The sequence below is a fragment of the Nematolebias whitei genome, chromosome 9 (genome assembly GCF_014905685.2).
Source record: "Nematolebias whitei isolate Nwh7 chromosome 9, NemWhi1, whole genome shotgun sequence".
NCBI lineage: Eukaryota > Metazoa > Chordata > Actinopteri > Cyprinodontiformes > Rivulidae > Nematolebias > Nematolebias whitei.
In genome coordinates, this window is record NC_056506.1 from 29688999 (window position 1) to 29707818 (window position 18820).

General features: G+C 39.0%; 1 protein-coding gene across 1 annotated transcript in view; it reads right to left on the reverse strand.

Annotated features, from left to right (window-relative positions):
* The window catches only part of LOC119414208 (tensin-3), a 46954-nt gene that overhangs the window by 14044 nt on the left and 14090 nt on the right, over nt 1–18820 (reverse strand). Inside the window, exons 6-13 of the mRNA XM_037681307.1 lie at nt 18622–18705; nt 13105–13220; nt 12651–12711; nt 12380–12455; nt 12164–12293; nt 10574–10639; nt 8470–8571; nt 1507–2697 (exon numbers count right to left, since the gene is read on the reverse strand). Coding sequence (XP_037537235.1) covers nt 1507–2697; nt 8470–8571; nt 10574–10639; nt 12164–12293; nt 12380–12455; nt 12651–12711; nt 13105–13220; nt 18622–18705 — 1826 coding nt within the window. The remainder of the gene's footprint in view (nt 1–1506; nt 2698–8469; nt 8572–10573; nt 10640–12163; nt 12294–12379; nt 12456–12650; nt 12712–13104; nt 13221–18621; nt 18706–18820) is intronic.

Here is an 18820-nt window from a genome sequence, read left to right on the forward strand (position 1 = left end):
TTGTATATTTATACTTGTGACTCAAAAGCTCAATGTGATTAATCTGTATAAATAAAGGTTGAATGAATATAACAGTAAGTGCATTTTAACTAAAAATATCCCTAAATAGCATTAGATCTGTGCAGCCCAAGACAGCAGCAAAAGTGTGCTACAACAAGAGTTGTACCAATCCACAAAATATCAAATATTTGAAAAGAAAAACCTACCCCGACTACAGATTATTTATCCTGTAAAATAAACACCATCTTTACTAAATAAAAAATGCAAAGGCTAGGTAATAGTTTACTAGGTAATAGTTTAAATAATTTATTAACATTCCTGGTTTTTGTGTAAATGAACAAACGGAATCAAAGCCCAAACTCGTCACAACTTTTTTTTTAAAGCTAAAAACACCAGTCATTTTCCTCTTAAAGCTTTTTAAGAAGCTCCTGCATCGATATGTGCAAACAGGTACGCATTTGGAATCACATGAAAAAAACCACCGCCTGCGGGCTCACTTGTTCCCAGTGTGGAAATTCCTAAGGCCTCACCATCCCCCTCCTCTCCTCACCACCTCTGGAACCACATGCTCTGATTCATGCAGCTATGTTTTCTATTCATCACTGGGTTTTAGTTCAGCTGCATCTAGTTCAACATGATCACCTGTACCGGTTGTCATCTTTGAAGCAAAAGAGCTACAGGATCGTGTCACTAATGTACTGTTTTCTAAGCTTTTTTATTGTTTTCTATTGTATGGGTGTACATATGGTTATGTTATGTTTTTAATTTTACTTTATTTGTGGGTGTACACAGGCTTATGTCTTATGTAATGTTCTCATTTTTACTTAATTTTTACTTAATTTTTACTTTATTTTACTTTACTACTATTCGCACCTTATGTCGAAGCAAATTCCTAGTTTGTGAACCTCGTTCATTGACATGGCGATAATAAACTGATTCTGATTCTGATTCTAATGGGAATTTTCTTATTTCTATTAAATTGTTCATGTCTAAATGCAGAAATACTTGCAGTGGGTACCTATTGTTCATATTCATTAGATGGTTTAGGTCCTTGATAGAGCACACCTTCAAACACGACAGTGTTTTTTTATCTGCATTTCTAAAGTGGAGTCTTAATATAAATGGAAGAAACACCAGAGTTCACAAAGACTGATAAAATGCTGCTCATGCACCTTACTGATCCTGCACTCAGATAGTTACACCTACAAGTCTGGACAGCGCTCCATCTGCAGAAACACACTGAAAACATCTGAAAACCTGGCAAGAGCCCTGCTATTTCTGTCACTCAAACATGCTGAAGGAGAGGGAAAGAAGATAAGCTTTGTTCAGGCGAAATAAAAACAAAAGTTATGGTTGTGAAGACTTATTCAGCTTTTAAATATTTGTAGAGTGTAATAAATAACTTCTTATATTTATTAGTCTTCTCAAGGCTGACAACTTTTCTGGTTCATAACAACACATTTCTGTTTGTGATCACACATCACTCGGTCTGTCCGACTATCTTACCTGTCTGCTGTGTGTTTTTCAGGGCTGCTGATTTACTGTCGTTGAATCGGAGATTGATGCCGTTTGAACATTTGCTGTCTGAACTGTTGACCTGTGTTGCGCCATTTCTCTTGACAGAGCTGCCGTGGCTCGACACTGGTACGAAGGTGGGATCCAGGTCCATGATCAACTGATTGAGCTGATCGATGGAGTTGTCGATGTCCATCGTCAGCGACTTGAACTCCTCATCCTGTTGTTTGTTGTTGTTATTGTTCGTCACCGCTTGTTCTTTGTAAGAGGCAGAGTTTTTAATGGCGTCGGCCGGGGTGTCCCTGATGCGGTCTTGTGGTTCAGCGGGCAATTCTTTGGGTGAACTTCTCACAGGCTTGTTTCGAGGGTATCGCTCCGTTTCGTTCCCATTCTCGGCCATGTAGATAAACTGCTGCGCTGCGACCATCTGCTGCTGACGGACCCAGGACTGTGTAGAGTAGCTTCCTTGTCTGTACAACTGCTGCTTGGGTGGGGGAGGGCCGCTGGGATTCGAAGATGCCACAGAGTTGCTTCTGGAGTTTAGAAAGGCTCTTTTGGCCTCCGTGTAGGATCGCTCATACTCCTCCACGGGAGGAGCATGATGCAGGTGGTGCTGGTTTGGATGCTCCTCACCTCCAGGACACCCAAAACCATCTGACAGCAGGGAGTTCTGACTGCTCTTGTGGCAGGAGGACGACAGGGTCCCTAGGCTGTCCACACTGTGCAGATCATGACCCGTAATGACATCATCATCAAGGATGTCCGTTTCCCTCTCTCGGGGCCGAGCGTCTCCGTTATAGTGCACTTGTGATGGGACTGTCTGCTGCAAGCCCACTTTAGTGTCTTGATCATCCATCTCCTCCAGCGAAGGATCGTCAAGACCAAAACCATTAAGGAGGCATTTCAGTTGGACCTTCTCCTGTGGGCTGGGTCCCTGGTTAGCCCTGGTTGTGGTGGTGGTTGTGGTGGTGGTGGCGGAGGTGACAGGTGTGGGTCTATCTGCCCACAGTGATGTGCTGGACAGGCCCGAGTCACTGCTTACAGAGAGTGTGTGGTCACTGTGGTCAGGGCTCGAGGTGGCGGAGGTTGTGCGGGTCCCTCGTCCCAGCGTGGCCCCTCCTCCTCCGATGGGGCTCCTCTTACTAGCTGCTTTGTCCTGGCTTAGGCTTTGAGACCGTTGTGCTGCAAAATAGAAGAGATGCAGCGCTTCATACAGTCAGCCGGTATGGGCAACACGCAGAGACGCACAAACAGGAGACTCACAAAAACAAAGACAGGACTCTGTAAACACGCACAGTCTTGTCTGTCTGCAGAAACTGTGATTGACAGGGACAACATCTAATCACACCACATCTCATGAGAACAACATTCCAGACAAAACAGATAACAAATAACCAGAACATTAAGATGACAACATGTTCATCGTGTCACTAAATTTAATGTCAAATTCTAGAACTCATGGAGTCTTTTTCTGCAAATGTCCCATTGTCCCAATGTTCCCATTAAGTTTCTGGCAGGTGTGTAAAATGAGCAACATTTAGTGTGTTCATCATAAACAGGTAATATATTTTAAAAAATTTATAAAATCTGCAGGTTTCTGCAAGAATGAGTCAACAGTGGGTCTCGTCTGACCCCTGAATTCCTCACCCTGCTGAGACGCAACCCACTCTCACTTGCCCCTTGACCCCAAGCATATGTCCAAACAACCTTCTTAATCCTCAGAAGTAACAGGAAAAATCTAAGGTCAGTCAATGAGCATGGCAGCAGTTGAAGAAATCTGATTCAGGAAGCAGACTTCTGTAAAACGACAGAAAGTGAATAATGACTTGTAAATAACGGAGCTGTATTTTTCTGTCATTCTCTTTCTGCTTTAACACAAAGGGAGCTGGAACTTGACTCCTTTGCCTCAGCCTCAACAAACTGTCTTAAAACCATGACTGGAGGATCCAAATACCAGACACGCATGGTAAAAGCTCCCCCCTCCCTCCTCCTCTTTCTGTAAAAGCTCCCATTATGTATGGTTTGCTCTCCAGCCTACACTCCACTCACACAAGCCTGCGTCGTGTCTTGAGCAGCTCTGGTTCAGAGCGCAGCGCAGGTCACTTCCATCACAAATCCTTCTCGTCACATTCCATTTAGCAAAGTGCAAACTGGGTTTTAACCTCTTCACCTGGATTCTTGCCATTTTTCTCTGTCACCCCTGACATCAACACTCCCCCCATCACCCCACGCACAGCCCTCCATGACCACCCGTTTGCCTCAAGAAGTGGATCTCTCTTACCTTCGCTGTCCTTGCCAGGTGCGCATACGAACCGACCTTGGTCTCCAGGTAAAGCAAACTCGCAGAGGAGGAAAGACAATGCAGACACGTGAGAGTGGACATGGATTTTGAACCAGTGGATAGTGGTGAGGGGGCCAAGTCAAGAGACTTTGAATGAGTTGGCCCGTTTTCTTTCTCTGCTGAGAAGGTGAGAGTGTTTGCACTCTACACAAGGCAGGGGGGCGAGCGGGCGGGGGGGTTGAGATCTCCAAATAAGGACAGAGGAATGTAAACAAGTGAGGCGGGGCGATGAAGCAGAGGCGGGCTGGAGGGAACCAGTAACCCGACCTCTTACCCCTGTGTGAAGGGACTACCCCACTGGTGAGAGAGAAGAGGTTTGGTGGGATGGGGGGGTAAAATGAAAGAGAGAGAACCAGAGAGGATGAAAACAACATTCTTGGAGCTCAAGACATATCCACTCTGTAAAAAGACACTTTGTAATTAAAGCAAAGATTAACATCAGCCCAAAGCAATTTTCATGAAAAATGGCTGCCAAGTTGTTTTTCTCCCACTCCTGTGTGTGTCAAAAAATAACACGCTTGCTGTCTTTATGCAACAAACTAGACAGAAACAGATGTTCCTTAAATCCTTTTAAGGGGAACTTTAAAAAGTTTTAACTATCCGAATTACACTGAAAAGCCAGCGATGGTTTACCAAACATGCTCTTAGCTTATGAACTTGAGAGGAATCAGTCAAACCATTTCAATCCAGCATTCATCACATTGGTTGTTATGGTACACTCAGTTCCTAAATAAAAATCCACCAATTATAGTGCAGAAGAGCAGAAAAACCACAACTGTTCCCCAAGTTGCTCTTGAATCAGGAGGTCTGGTTGTGTACAGCTATGTAATTACCCAACCCTTTTCCGTTTCGTCTCGTTTAGTACCAGTCCACACCTTTTAGATGCCAAAACAAAAACAAGGATTATTGTTTCTGTCTTGTACAGCTTAATTTTCTACAAGTCTTGGAAGATTTCATTAGAGAAATGTTTTCTCTTTTCAACCGTTCCTGATTACCAAGTCAGTTTTGTAGTTGGACTCAAAGTATAAAAGACATTTAGAACGAAAGAACAGGAATACACAAGAACACCATGCACACATGGTGTCCTTTAAAATACATTTTGTTGCTAGAAGTCTGACAAAAGTAAAGTCATATTTAGTGCAAAAGGAATAATGTATGTCACAGGGTCAGTTTGAACGCATTATTTTGTCAGTTTTTATAAAGATTGTTCACCCTTAAACAAAATTAATACTTAAATATCTTAATTCTTAAAGTAATTCATACTTGAATATCATCATGCCTATTAATATTAAAGGGTAAGCCGGGTTGTTTTGCAGACCTTCTGCTAGCAGCCTGCATTTATGTGAATGTGCTAACGTTGCATCCTGACACCAACAATAAAACTCCCATTCAAAAGGTGGCGTCAAACACACAACAAACAAAAGAAGGCTGTGAGTGAACGTACGAGCAAAGGAAGAAAAATACGATGAAATATGAAACACCGTGTGATGTGTGTTATCCATGATTAGAAACTATATCTCTCAGGGGCCATAAGGACTGAGAAACCATGTTGTTTTCTAGTCATAAATCACTTGTACCTGCAGTTCTTTTCTACTTTGTCTTTTGATCAATCTGCTGAAAAGCCTGTGCATTATCACCACCTTTGTGCGTGAAATGAACTAAACTTGTGATCTAGTCATGTCCCTGTTTGGACAACTGGCCTGAAGCCTTTTGTATGTATCTCTTGCCATCAGGGGATTTTATATCAAGTGACAAAAGAGGATCAAACTTCTAACTATAATAGGTTCTCTTTAATCTTTTAACTCTTTTTCAACTCCTCCCTTTTATTTGGGTAGCAGCCAACACCTACTACAAGATGTGCGTGACCATAAATGACTAGACTTATGAAATAAATAGGTTTTCTCTTGTAATTTGAGGAACACTGACCTATAAAAGAAATCGATAAAGACAGAAATAAATACCCAGAAACATTAAAAGTTATGCAGAGGCGACAACCTGGTTTACAAATAAACTAAAACTTTCATGGTCTTTTAAAAAAATCTACCTTTAATTACCACTTTAAGATATCGGACAATTGATGAACAGCCACTTAAGTAAATAAAGACTCCTCTTCACAACTTTAGCACTAAAGTGTAAAAAAAAATCCAGACTTCCTCCTCCGTTATAACAAGTCGTGAGAGTGTGCTTGAAGTAAACTGGGTCTGCATGAAAACGGCTGGTAAGTAGATGTAGAATTTCAACAAACGCTTCCATAGTCTTCCCTCTCATATGTGGTGTTTACATGAGAAAACAAAGAAGTAAATATCCCACATGAATGCTTAGGAACTACCGCAATACAAAAAAAAAAAAAAAATGTTATTTTTAGTTGATGTCTTTAATTTGGTGAATTCTTACATTTGTGAGGTTGTGCTTTTGTTGTGTAGTGGGTAAACAATTCAGGGTGGGTGTGATGAGGTATTTTAAGTAAAAAATTAAAAAAAGAGGTCTGGCTGTTTTCATGAAGCTTGGCCTATAAAAACACTCAATGAAAACGGGAAAAGGGTGGATTTGTGTTTTAGCGCTGCCTCTATTCTTGGAGGTTATTGTGAATTCTGTGGCTCAGTGGAAAGCAACAACCACAGCGAGGATGGGACGCCCTAACAAGGTGGCTTGGAGTGTAAGTATATGTGTGTGTGGGCACTAGTGAGAGTGTGTGTTTGTGTGGGATGGCTAAAGCATCCCTATTTATTTCGAGAGTCAACAAAACGGAAATCTCTTGAGAACTATCTGCTCTTCCTCTGAACCCAACATTCCTCACATAAAACAACACTCCTCTGTACTTAGAAACAACTTTCTTTGTCATCCTTATCATGCTGCACAGTGAGGTAAATTGTAGCCTCCAGTTAATTTTCTCACCATAATAAAAGGTCGCCTGCCAGCCAGTCGGGTTTTAAGTTCCACACAAGCAAAGTCCCTTTAACATCAACTGCAACATGAACCAAGCTAGTATCCTGGCAAGAATGCAATCTCATTGAAGTCCCTAACAAAAATGTTGCCACAGGGACCTGTCCCACTGTGTTAATACCTTGTATAAGAAAAAATAGTTTTTGTTTTTGGTTATGTATAACAATATAGAGGAGAAAGGGGAGAAAACTACATTAAAGGGCTAGTCTAGTCATTGTTGAAGTGATGCTCTGTAAGTTATTATCAACAGCTAGTACTTTATCAGCTGTGACATCAGTTACAGAGAATTTTGTGAAGAAAGAAGTAGGAATGTAAACAAAGAAACAAATAAACAAACAAATTTAAATAAATAAAGCAGGAGCCTTCATCCTGGCTAAGCTATGGCTAGCTAAACAATTGAAGACACTTAAAAAATGCACTGCAGCTGACTTTCTAGATCAGTGGTTCTCAAACTAGGGTCCCCGGACCCCCCCAGGAGGACCACTACACCTCCCCCCACCCGCTATTTGCGTTCCGGCATCAATCTGTTTAGAAATGAAGTCCTGTTACTTTGTGTGACTACTGCTGTTATGATTCTGTTCAGTTTTTCGTAAAGAGTTTTCTGTAATAATTTAAAATGACAACACATTTATGTTCATTATGTGAATAGGTAAAGTTTTAAAGTGGTTTATGATGCTGTTAAATTTCTCAAAACTGTAATTTTTGGAAGTTGAAATTGAAAATGTTGTTAATTAAGTGTGTGTTGAATGAAAAATAGCCCATGTTTAAAAGTATAGATTATATTAACACTATTTAAGAACAGGTCTTAAGTATTAATGTTACACAAATATTTCCATTGCATTAAAGAGACAAACTGAAGAAAATTAATGAATAACATGAGTGTTATGAGGGGGGTCTCTGAAAAATTTCCTTCCCTGTAAGGGTCCCTGAACCCAAAAAGTTTGAGAACCCCGTTCTAGATGGCGTGTATCCTTTGTGACTTCAACTTCCTGCTTCCAGTCCTGTCTCTAATTATAACACATGTCAATGGACTAGATGCATTCATCAAGCAGAGGAATGCACTGGCAGCTTCAAAACCATCCATCCATCCATCCATTATCTTTACCCGCTTGTTCCTCTTCGGATCGCGAGGGTCACTGGTGCCCATGTCCAGCCATCACTGGAACCATTGGCATATAAAAGGTTTATGCTCTGCCCATGTACAGCTGCCAAGTAACATGGGCATTTTCCAGTTGAGAAAACAGTAACAAAGTAAACAATCTGTGTCATTTAACAGTGTAAATGTATAAAATATTAGCTATTGCAGCCATCTTTACTATCTGTGTCTCATTTTTGAGAATAAGTGGTTATTTAAGCTTGAAGAACAAAAAAAAAAAAAACTTGCCTCCATTTGGCTACCCATTTTCATAGCATGGATGAAGACTTTTGCCTTTTTCTTCATATACCAGGCTCAATGACTTATGTTATGGATTGTAAGGTACTAAACAATAGTTCAGAAACTATAAGACTATCTCTTTAAATGTCTCAGTAACACCTGTGTCGACTGTTGTCACTGATAAAACTTCTAGTGGTGTCTGTGTTCAGTGTCTGAGGCATCGTGTAGACCTTGGCGTTGTTAGAACAAAGGCTTTGTGAGTCATGTTGCGACTAATGCAGCGCAGCAACTGTACCTTCACCATCGCAGATGTTCTGGTACGAGTCCCAGCGGGTTAGCGGATCGGCTGTGTTGTAATCCACAACAACATCTGGGCCGTTTTGCCATCTGTCAGCACCTGGATTAAAAACGATCATTACTGTAAATACTGTACATCCGTATGATTTTTATTGTTTATTTGTTTGATAGTCTTACTTCAGTTTTCAGGTGTGGCAGATCTGATATTCACAAAAATGTATGTTTCTTGCCAAGAGAGGTAAGTATGGTTGAATTATAAGATGGGTTAAAAGGGTCAACAAAGTCCATGCCCAATAATCCAGGTATACAATCCAACAATATATTAAAAATACAGTCAAGTCATACTGAAGGTTTGCTCATTAATTATCCACCACAATGAAAGATGGGCAACAATGTAACCGCCCGTAACTGTATGTGCATGTATTCGTTTGTTTGTCTGTTAGCAAAATATTTTATGAACCACTGGACAAACTTTAATAAAAAAAAAATACAACTGGATAATAGAGATAGAACTAAAACTGATCAACTTTCCAAGTCCTCTCAGTTCAACATGGTCGTTAGAGCTAATCAACCGTAGCAAACACACAAATGGCTACAGCTGAATCAGTTTCACATATACTGAGCTAAAATTTGATGTGGAAGTAGCTGAGATTTTATTCTTCTTTCGGCTGCTCCCTTCCTCAGGGGTTGCTACAGAGAACTAACTCACATAAAGACTTGGTTATTGTTTTGTTACTTTATGCCGGATGCCGTTCCTGATGCAACCACAGACCACCAAGCTACCACAGCCCTCTGTGTGGAGCAGGGGGCTACCATCTACAGCACCCAAGAGAGCAGATGGTGGGGGTTAAGGGGTTTGCTCAAGTGCCCAGAGTGGGGCAAACAAGGGTGGCAGCAGGTGTGGGTGTTTCACCTTTCACACCCACATTTTGATGTTGTTGATCCAGGGAGTTGAAACTTCTAACCACAGGCCCACCTTCTCTAACCTCTGCGCCACCACTCCCCGTGGTAGTAGCATTCTTGTTAATGTCTTAAAGCTCATTTCAGATTTTTTTGCTGAAATGTGATTTTTTTTTTGTGCGTGGCTGTTCACATTATCATTAAAATGTGACCTCCATCAGACTCCGGCGTGAACTGTTTACAGTTTTCTTGACGGATCCTCCGGTGCAGCATTGTTTTTTTGTTTTGTTTATTTTTTTCGGGGGGGGGGGGCGGGGGGGGAGGAGGGATGTGCTGAAGGTAGAAACAACTCAAATATCAACCCCATCATGTTATTATCAATACGGTCCAACACCAACGATGGTATCATATGTCCGTGAAGATTCTCAGTCATCCAGGAAATGGGAAATTAAAAGAACAAAGATGAAGCAACTGGACTTTTGTTCTGTAGCTGAAGACATGCAGATTCCAAGATTTCAACTGCACGAGGTTGTGGTATGAATATTATTAATACTTGGATTGATCTGCTTACTTCTACCTCACTGATGTAAAAGTCGGATGAAAGGCGACATGACAGTTCAGACTGCCGATGATTTGAAAAATGTTGGATATATATTCAGTACAGTACCACATATGATTTGGGGGGAAAAAAATTGGATTTGTCACATTTAGACTGTCATGATAAAATCAGATATGGGTCACACAGAAGCAAAAAAATCTGATTTGGGCCACATTTGACTGCAGTATGAACGTAGCCTTAGAGTGCGAACAGGTCACTTAAGATCTTATTAAACATTTTGCAATGCATAAAGCTATTTTTTAAAGGATGCTATGGTTTTCTTCTATTTTAATGATATTCCCAGAATGTAAAGACCAGTGTGCACAGATGCATATATAACACCTAATAAAGTCCTACAAGCCCACATAGTTTCACTGCTGTGGTGTTTTGGGGCGGCGCACGCTGTGCGTCTTTACCCTTCTGTCAGCACACACTTCACACTACATTTCCCCTCTGCAGCATTCCACATCGCCTCTCACCATGGGGCAGAGGGCAAAGCACAAAAACGAGAGAATGGTGTCTGCTTTTCAAAATACTCCTTCCAGAACAATGTTTTTCATTTTGAAGCTGAGAAAGTTAAAAAAATAAACAAATAAAAATCTACCTGGAATCCTCTCTGGTCCCTCGGAGAAGACGAGCTCAACTTTTCCATAGTCTGGAAATCTGGGATCTGGAGTGACAACGCATACAGGAATGCTATAAATGTAAACCGTGATTCATTGTGGAACGCCTCTTGGTACATGTAACATGTTTGGGAAAACAAGATTGCTGGGCTAAAGTGCCAAGCCTAAATGAAGTCCAGACGAAGCCCTGCAGATGTTATGTGGAGCTGAAGAGCTGCTGCAAATTGAGGCCTGTTCTGACCTTTTTCTTATTGTATGGATGTTTATGAATCACTCACACTATTGTGATCCATTTTTCTTCCGTACATATTTCAGCATCTTTCTCAGTCCACAATTTTTTTGTGCTATTTCAACAAATTATATCAAAAAGTTCAGCTCTTTCAGGACAATCCTGCTAAGACTTTTGGTATTGGTGCAACTTTTGCTTTTTGAAATATTTTGCCTTTTTTGCCACTTTGTTTCTCATAGAAAATTAATTGAGCTCATTTTACATCCTTCAGAACTTTAGATCTGTTTACAACCTTTACTGCTCCTTTCACTTTCTGTTCTGCTTCAGCTTCTTTCAGCTTCCTTGAACAAATTTAAACTTTTTTTCAGCTACTTTCAGCTAATTTCAGCTTTTTTTCTGCTGTTCTGTGCTCCTTTCGGATTCTTTCTGCTAACTACAAAATCTTTGTGCTTCTTCTAACTTCTTTCAGCTTATTTCAGCTTGTTGTGCTCCTTTCAGCTTATTTTTGCTAGTTACAATAATTTCAGCTACTATTTAGCTGTTTTATGCTACTTTTAGCTTTTTCAGTTAATGACACATTTTTTGCATTAATTTCAACTTGTTTCAGCCTAATTCAGCAAAAATACTCTCTCCACATCCTTCTGGTAATTTAAGCTTCTTTCTGCATTTTTAGCTTCTTTTCAGATGTTTTTTTTTTTCTGTTGTTGCTAATTTCAGCTCATTTCAACTTTTTGGTGCTCATTTCTGCTTCTTTCATCCTAATTGGGCAAACATGTTCTTTCTGCTTTCTTCTGCTAATTTAAGCTTGTTTTATGTTTTCAGCTACCTTGTTAGCATGTTTAGCTAATTCAGCAGTTTACATGTAAATTCAAATTTTTAATTCTGCTACCTTCAGCCTGATTCATTTCTTTATACTAATTTCAGCTTGTTCTGCTCCTTTCATCTTAGTTATGCTAGTTTCAGCTATTTCAGCTACTATTTAGCTGTTTTATGCTATTTTTTTTAGCTTTTTCAGCTAATTCCATATTTTTTTATAGCTCATTTCAGCTCTTTCTGCTTCCTTCTGGTAGTTTCAGCTTCTTTCTGCCATTTTTTTTGCTAATTTTAGCTTTTTTTTTAAGTTATTTTAATCATTTTTGTGCTCATTTCTGCGTATGTACAGTATACCTAATTCAGTAAATATGTTACTTTTGCTTCTGCTAATATAGACTTGTTCTTCCACTTAAGCTACATTTCAGCATGTTTTTTAGCTAATTTCAACTGTTTCTCAGCAAGTTTTTTCCCCAATATGGATTTGCACTGCATTTTCTCAGGAAATGCAATTTCTCTAGTTTAGTTGTACCTTTGTTAGCATTCTCCATGTCTTCCTTTTCAAACATCAGGTTGTAACCCTGCACTGCTCCCGTGTGGAACTGCAGCCGGAAAATAACCTCCCTCTGTGGAGTTACGTGACTTTTATGATAGCATTTAATCTGCAAAGGGGAAAAACACTGTGGTCACTGAGGCCAGAGCTGATGGTTGCTATCTCTGGGAAAAACAGATCTTGTTTATCTCCTACCATGATGTCCCCTTTCAGGAGCTGGGCCGGCTCCAGATTGATGCAAACTCGGTCTCTGTGGCCTGTGCCGATGTGACTAAAACACAAACAACAGAACGCACGGTGAAAGGGAGCCCGAGCGTGGAAGCAATTACAGACGTTTGCACACTTTACACGCAGAGAGTTCAAATTAACATTAAGCTAATTTCACCAGAATATGGCTTTTAGGTATTACAGCATCCTTTGAAGTTCACAATACTGTTCAAATTACTGCAAGCCACATACTACTTACTAGACTCCAGATGAGTACACGGCCTGCATTCCTTGGTAGACCTTGATGTATGGGCGACACACTAAGAAGAAATAGGAAAAAAAAGAAGTTTAAATAGCATGAATATTCTGCCGAGAGCTGAAGTGTGATAAGCCGCTGTCGTGAGAAAGAGATTTTCGCTACGTGATGTGACGGCAACGTTTGTTGACTCAATGAAACGAGTGTAAACAGCAATTTCCTTGCAGACACATTAATCGACCTCCCTTCCAATTCTGCTGGGAGGTTCTTCTCTTCTTTGCTTTTTTTTGTTGTTTTTTTTGTACCCAACTATTTGCCTGAGCGAACAATTGTGTGTTGGTGAAAGAAAGAGGTAAAGTTCTTTAAGGCTTCGACTGATGTGGTTGTGTTTAAATTCTTTTTTTAAATATAATTTGCTCGGGCAGATATATGTTGCAGGATGCTTTAGGAGTTGAACCTCTGGTGGCGTCGTCAAAGTTTGGCAACCCGTGAAGGATGATGCAGTGCAGGAACAAAGGAGAGGCGTTGATCTTCATGGATCCACTCAGTAAACTGTTGAGAATCCAGACATACCTGACAGACAGAGACAGGATTATTATTATTATTTAAACACCAAACACTGAACCGACACCGACGTCTAGCATCGTACTTATTCTTCATTACAATCTGAGTAATTTAACATTTATTGGACGTCTTGATTTGGTCTTGGTTAATTTTGTGGAGAAGTTAAACTGTTTATTGAAAGCGTTTTAAGGTCTGAACTAATAAGACATTGCTTTAAGGTTCTATTAGCTGCAACACTAATTTACTTTTTATGAGACAAAGGCAGTCATTCTGCAGTGCAGAGTTGTGTAATGAATACACCAGACTAACAATATACACCAGTCTAACAATAGATCATTTAAAATAATAAAATTGTGTTTTAAATGAAAGTTTTATCCTTCCATAAGCAAAACTGGCTGTTAAGATGAAATAACAGAGTTATAGCCTTGAAAATGACATAGTTTCATGTGATATTGTATTCACACTCAGAGTATGTGTAGCGAAAAAGTCTTAGCTACTACCACGTCAAATTTTAGCTCAGTATCTAATAAACTGATAGAGTTATAGCTAATTTTGCATTGTCTAATGTTGATTAGCTGAGGCTGCCATCTTGAAATGGATTGACTCCAAGAGTTAAACAGTTGTAGATATGCATCCAAAGATAAATTGCTGAAAATGTCAATAAAATATGAGCAGAGGTTCATGAGATATTTTGCTAACAGACAAACAAGGCTGACTACAACAGCTTATGCTGAAGTTTTAAGCAATGATCTCATGCAATGAGGAGTACTTTGGTATTGTGAATGACTCTCAGCTACAACCACAATCCACCCAGTGATTCATAAGATGTTTTGCTAACAGGGTTGACTGCAAACAGATACACAGTGAGCAGTAAACATGGTGTCAAACCTACAATCTTTTCAAAAGAAAGCACAGAATAAACACTTCTGGATGACGTTTAAACTGCTTCTTTGTCCTGTAGATTAAAAAAATAAATAAATAAATCACAGATTTGCCACTAAATCTATTATTTCACCAAACAAACGTCTTGGTTGAGTTAAAAATTGATAATCTTACGCCAGAACTTTGAAATCAGAAAGGTCTGGTCTGTTATTTGTGACAACTTGAATTCTTTGAAGCTTGAACTTCACCAATAAAAAAACAAAAAAAACAACTTCAAACAGCTTTCAGCTTTTATGTCGAACAGTTTACAGAGCAGGTTTACAGGATGAAGCTTCGTTATGAAGAATCCTTTTTTTTTTTAACATTCAGATTGAATATTAGCGCGTTCGCTCGTCAAGTCGATGGGTTTATGGAAGAAAACTTTGCATGTGTACAGTAGAAATAATCACTCCTCTCTCTGTTTTTTTGGTTTCCAACCACAAAAATGACCAACAACTGTGAAGACGGGCTTGTTTTTTTTTTCCATGCAGTCACTTTTATATGATTTCATCAACTTGCACCAAACAAAAGTTTGACCCTCCTCCCTCTGAACGCTGCAGGTTCATGACTCATCACTGAATCTCTCTCTCTCTGTGCCCCCACAGCTCAGGACTGCTTCTCTTTTAGCTCATCGTCTTAAAGTTTTCATCTGTTTTTCTTTATTTAAACTCCACTCCCTTCAGCGTTTAGCCACAAATACGAACTTCTTTTCCATTCATGTCGTTCTCATTTTTATTTCAGGCTCATTTTCCTTTTAATTATTGGTCATTTCTTTTACAAATAAAAAAATAACACAAAGCAATTCTTTAATTTTTTTTTTGTTTTGTCAAGTTTGAGTAACTTCCTTTTCCCATCTGCTTAGACCAAAATTAACAACATCAGTGTCACTCGTTGTTTCTAAAGCGTGTTTTTTTTTAATTCTGCGAAACCCAAATGTTCACCTGCTAATGAAACCATTTTTATCCCTTTTAATATACAACACAAAACATAGGAATAAAGTTTTTTAAGTTGTTTTTTATATAAATACAGAGTTTTGCTGGTCAAGGCTAATTACTCTGGTCTACAATTGATGCACAGAAACAAATAGGACTTATTACGGTTTTTTTTCCTCGTGTGCTTTTTAGATTATAATTATTTAAAATGTGGTATAAATAAAGAGATCAAATTTAACCTTGTTCTTTCCTCTCTTATGCAACTTGATCATTTCTTCTTTTTTTTACTGCCAAATGTAGGATAATAAAAGCAGCAATAAACTAAAATAAACCAATCAGCATTCATGAAAAAGTTACAAACAATATGTAGGAAGATTGTTTTGAGTAAAGATTTTACCAATCTCATCTTGACAAGCAGATGGCTCCACGGATTGCTGACAAAGGAAGAGCAAATAAAAACAACCACCACACCCACTAATCTGAGTGAACGGTTAAAGCATGAGCATAAAAAATGGCCAATAATTGATTAAATGTGTTGAGCAGGAATTCAAAATGAAAGTGGAAATGATCAAGGTTCAAGGTGACTTTATTGTCATTTGCATCACATGTACATGAGGTGGAATGAAACCGTGTACTCCAAAAATAGACCACCAAAAATAGCAAAAATATAAAGTATAATCAAGGCAGCAGTGTTGGATCTTACCAGTGTAAAGTACTTTACTGTAGTTAAAGCAAGAGGAACGACAGAGTGAATGAGCTGCTTTTCTTTGGTTCCCATTAACTTTAGTTTGGTTTTACCCATTAGCACCTTAGTGATGATGGAGCTGAATGAACTGGGGTGGAGCACAAACAACCCACTACCACCTCCTTACTGAATGTACAAACGTGACATCCTCCAGATGTTTCCATAGGATTTTCTGTGACACGTTGATTCAAAGTAAAACTGAGAAAAATATTTTACGCAGTTTCAAGCAGAAGATTTCTAACACTGGAAACCGATGTAACCATAGCAACCTTATGAAGGTCGTTAAACAACATTTTTGATCAAAAGAGCTATTCCTGACCTTTTTCTCTCTAAGTAAATTGTATACCGTGCTGCAAAACCTGCTACAACTGGGATTATCCACTGGTGGCCCATGGGCCGCTTTGAGTTTGATGGAAGGAAAGTTTCTGGCCAGTGGAGGTGACATTAAAAAAGTATAAATATATAATTATTTTAACATTTACTGAATTTTTTGCAGGTTAGGGCAAACAGAAATATCATACTTATGCGAAGAAGGAAAAAACATCTAGTTTATACAATTTTTGATTAAAAAAAAACCCATTTAAGTCTGCAGGCCTGTATGTGTCCTCTTTTTATTTGTAGAACAATTATCACACTTTGAATTAATAAAGCACAAAATTAAAGTTAGAATAAAACTTAGGTTAGTTTTTAGGCTAATTGTGACTTATTAAATATTTTTATTTAAAACAAATGCTGGTATTTACTTCAAAGTTAGTTATGTTATCCCCATAATTGTTTCTGTTATCAAACTGACTTACTATAGTTCTTCTAAGCAACTTGTCTTCAGCGCATTCCAAAAGTTCACACTGTAAAGCCGGACATTGGATAGACCAGGGGTCTGCAACCTGCGGCTCTGGGGCCACATGTGGCTCTTTGGTCCCTCTGCAGCTCTTTCAGGCTTTGACCAAAACTAAAATAAAACTGAATTTTATTTAAATTATTTCCAACAATAAAAATGGCTAGTTTTAGCAGAATTCCTGTCATTTTCAAATATGTGAAGGATAGTATAAATATACGGCGTAAAACATGTGGACTACATCATGCTAGTACTTTGTTAGCCACTTAAAGTCAACTTCAGTCTCACAGCGTGATCTTTCTCTCAAAATCACCAAAACATTTTGGAATGTCTTTAAGACAAGCTGCTGAGGAGGATTATGGTGAGTAACTTTGATAACACTAAGAATAAAACACAAAAAATTACCGTACTTGCTGTCGTACACGTCACACCACCATATATTGTAAGTCGCATCAGTCCAAATATGTCTAATAAAGTGGGAAAAAAACATAAATATGTTGCTTCGTTGTATAAGTAGCATCTATTATGCGTCTCCGCTGACACATCGCGTTTGTTACGTGTCACCGCTGACCACCCGGAAATGTGGGCCGGTGTTGTGCCAAAAATCGATTGGCTGCCAAATGGTGGCCGCAGGAGCGTGCAAGGGAGGACTTTAACAAGAATTTAACAAGATTTACACTTAAAAATAATTATTTGTTTGCTCAAAATTACAGTAAAGGTGTGTCTCAGTTGAACTTTTCCTTAATAAATGCACTTGGCCGGTCAAATCAGCTGCATTTCGCAGCGTCGCCCAGGTGAAGTGCAGCTGATTTGACGTTTGCTCCAGATGTTCCGGAGCAAGATGAAGGTGGCTTGGTATGGCATGCCAAGTGTCTCATTAATAGCCACTTTTACCTATTTAATGAGACACGGTATGCCATTTTAGTAAAACACCCTCTAGTGGGTGAAACTGGTACCGTTCAATATTTTTCATGTCAGAATGAATGAAATCGTCAGATCTCAGCCAAAAATTGTTTTATAAATATGGGGGGAAAAACATAAATACGTTGCTTCACTGTATAAGTCGCAGGCATGCTAATTTATGCAAAAAACTGTGACTTAAACAGCGAAAATTACGGTAAGTAAACAAAAACATTTATTTTTCTTTTAAAATGTAATTGGATATCCAACAAACTGGCCTAATTTTAAGTAAGATACTTAATTCTTCAACAATTAAAAGAACTCACATCGGCCCGCAGAGTTCAGTGTTTAAATTTTTTATAAAATTGTTAAAAAATTATATATATTCTCTTTCTTTGCATGAATCTGGTCTTTTCTTTTGTATTAAAATATAAAAATATCTATTCATGTTAATAATAGTTCACCATGTTTTGTTTTATATCACCCCCACTGGCTGGAAAAGCCGTCTCCAACTAACTTGTAGTGGCCCATGAGCCACCAGTTGATAGTTGTAGCAGTTTTTGCAGCTCCAGACATCATAATTAGTAAGCAAAGTGGCAAAAAATGGCTCTTTTTATCACAAAGGTTGCAGACCCCTGGAATAAATGAAGTGACTTATCATGTTTCGCTCCTTGTATTAGTAGCATCACAGTATTGTTTGTTTTGATGTAGCAACAGTTTTCCATTCTTTGTTATTTCGCTGCAGAGTGAGAAGAAACTTTTCCCAGACTTTACACATCAGTAATTATCGTCATCACTGAAGGTTTGTACAAACAGAAAGGCAAGACTGCTTGAAGTAACCACTTCTGCCCATTATTGTGATGAATCACACCGGGTTAGAATTACACCAAGTCACCATGAGATCCTCGTTCTCATTTCAACTACAAACAATGGCTGCCTTTCAATGACAACAAAAAAAAAAAAGAAAAAGAAAACACACACGCAAGCACAGAGACGATGAATGTTTTCTTTTGAACGTGGGTGTCGGTACAACGTACGTGTCTGACTGGAAGAGAGCGCTTGTGTTTTGGGTCTCACCGTTTCTGCGAAGGTGTCATCAGAGCTGAGACCTTATCATCGTAGTACTTCCTCATGGCGAAGCGGTCCAACGCCTGATCAGCACTTTGAGAGAGACAGAAAGACGCGCTAAGCACTTGAGGTAATTATGACTCATGACAGAGATTACGCTCTGAACTATAATTGACAAACTTCAACTGTAACTCACACACCCATATAT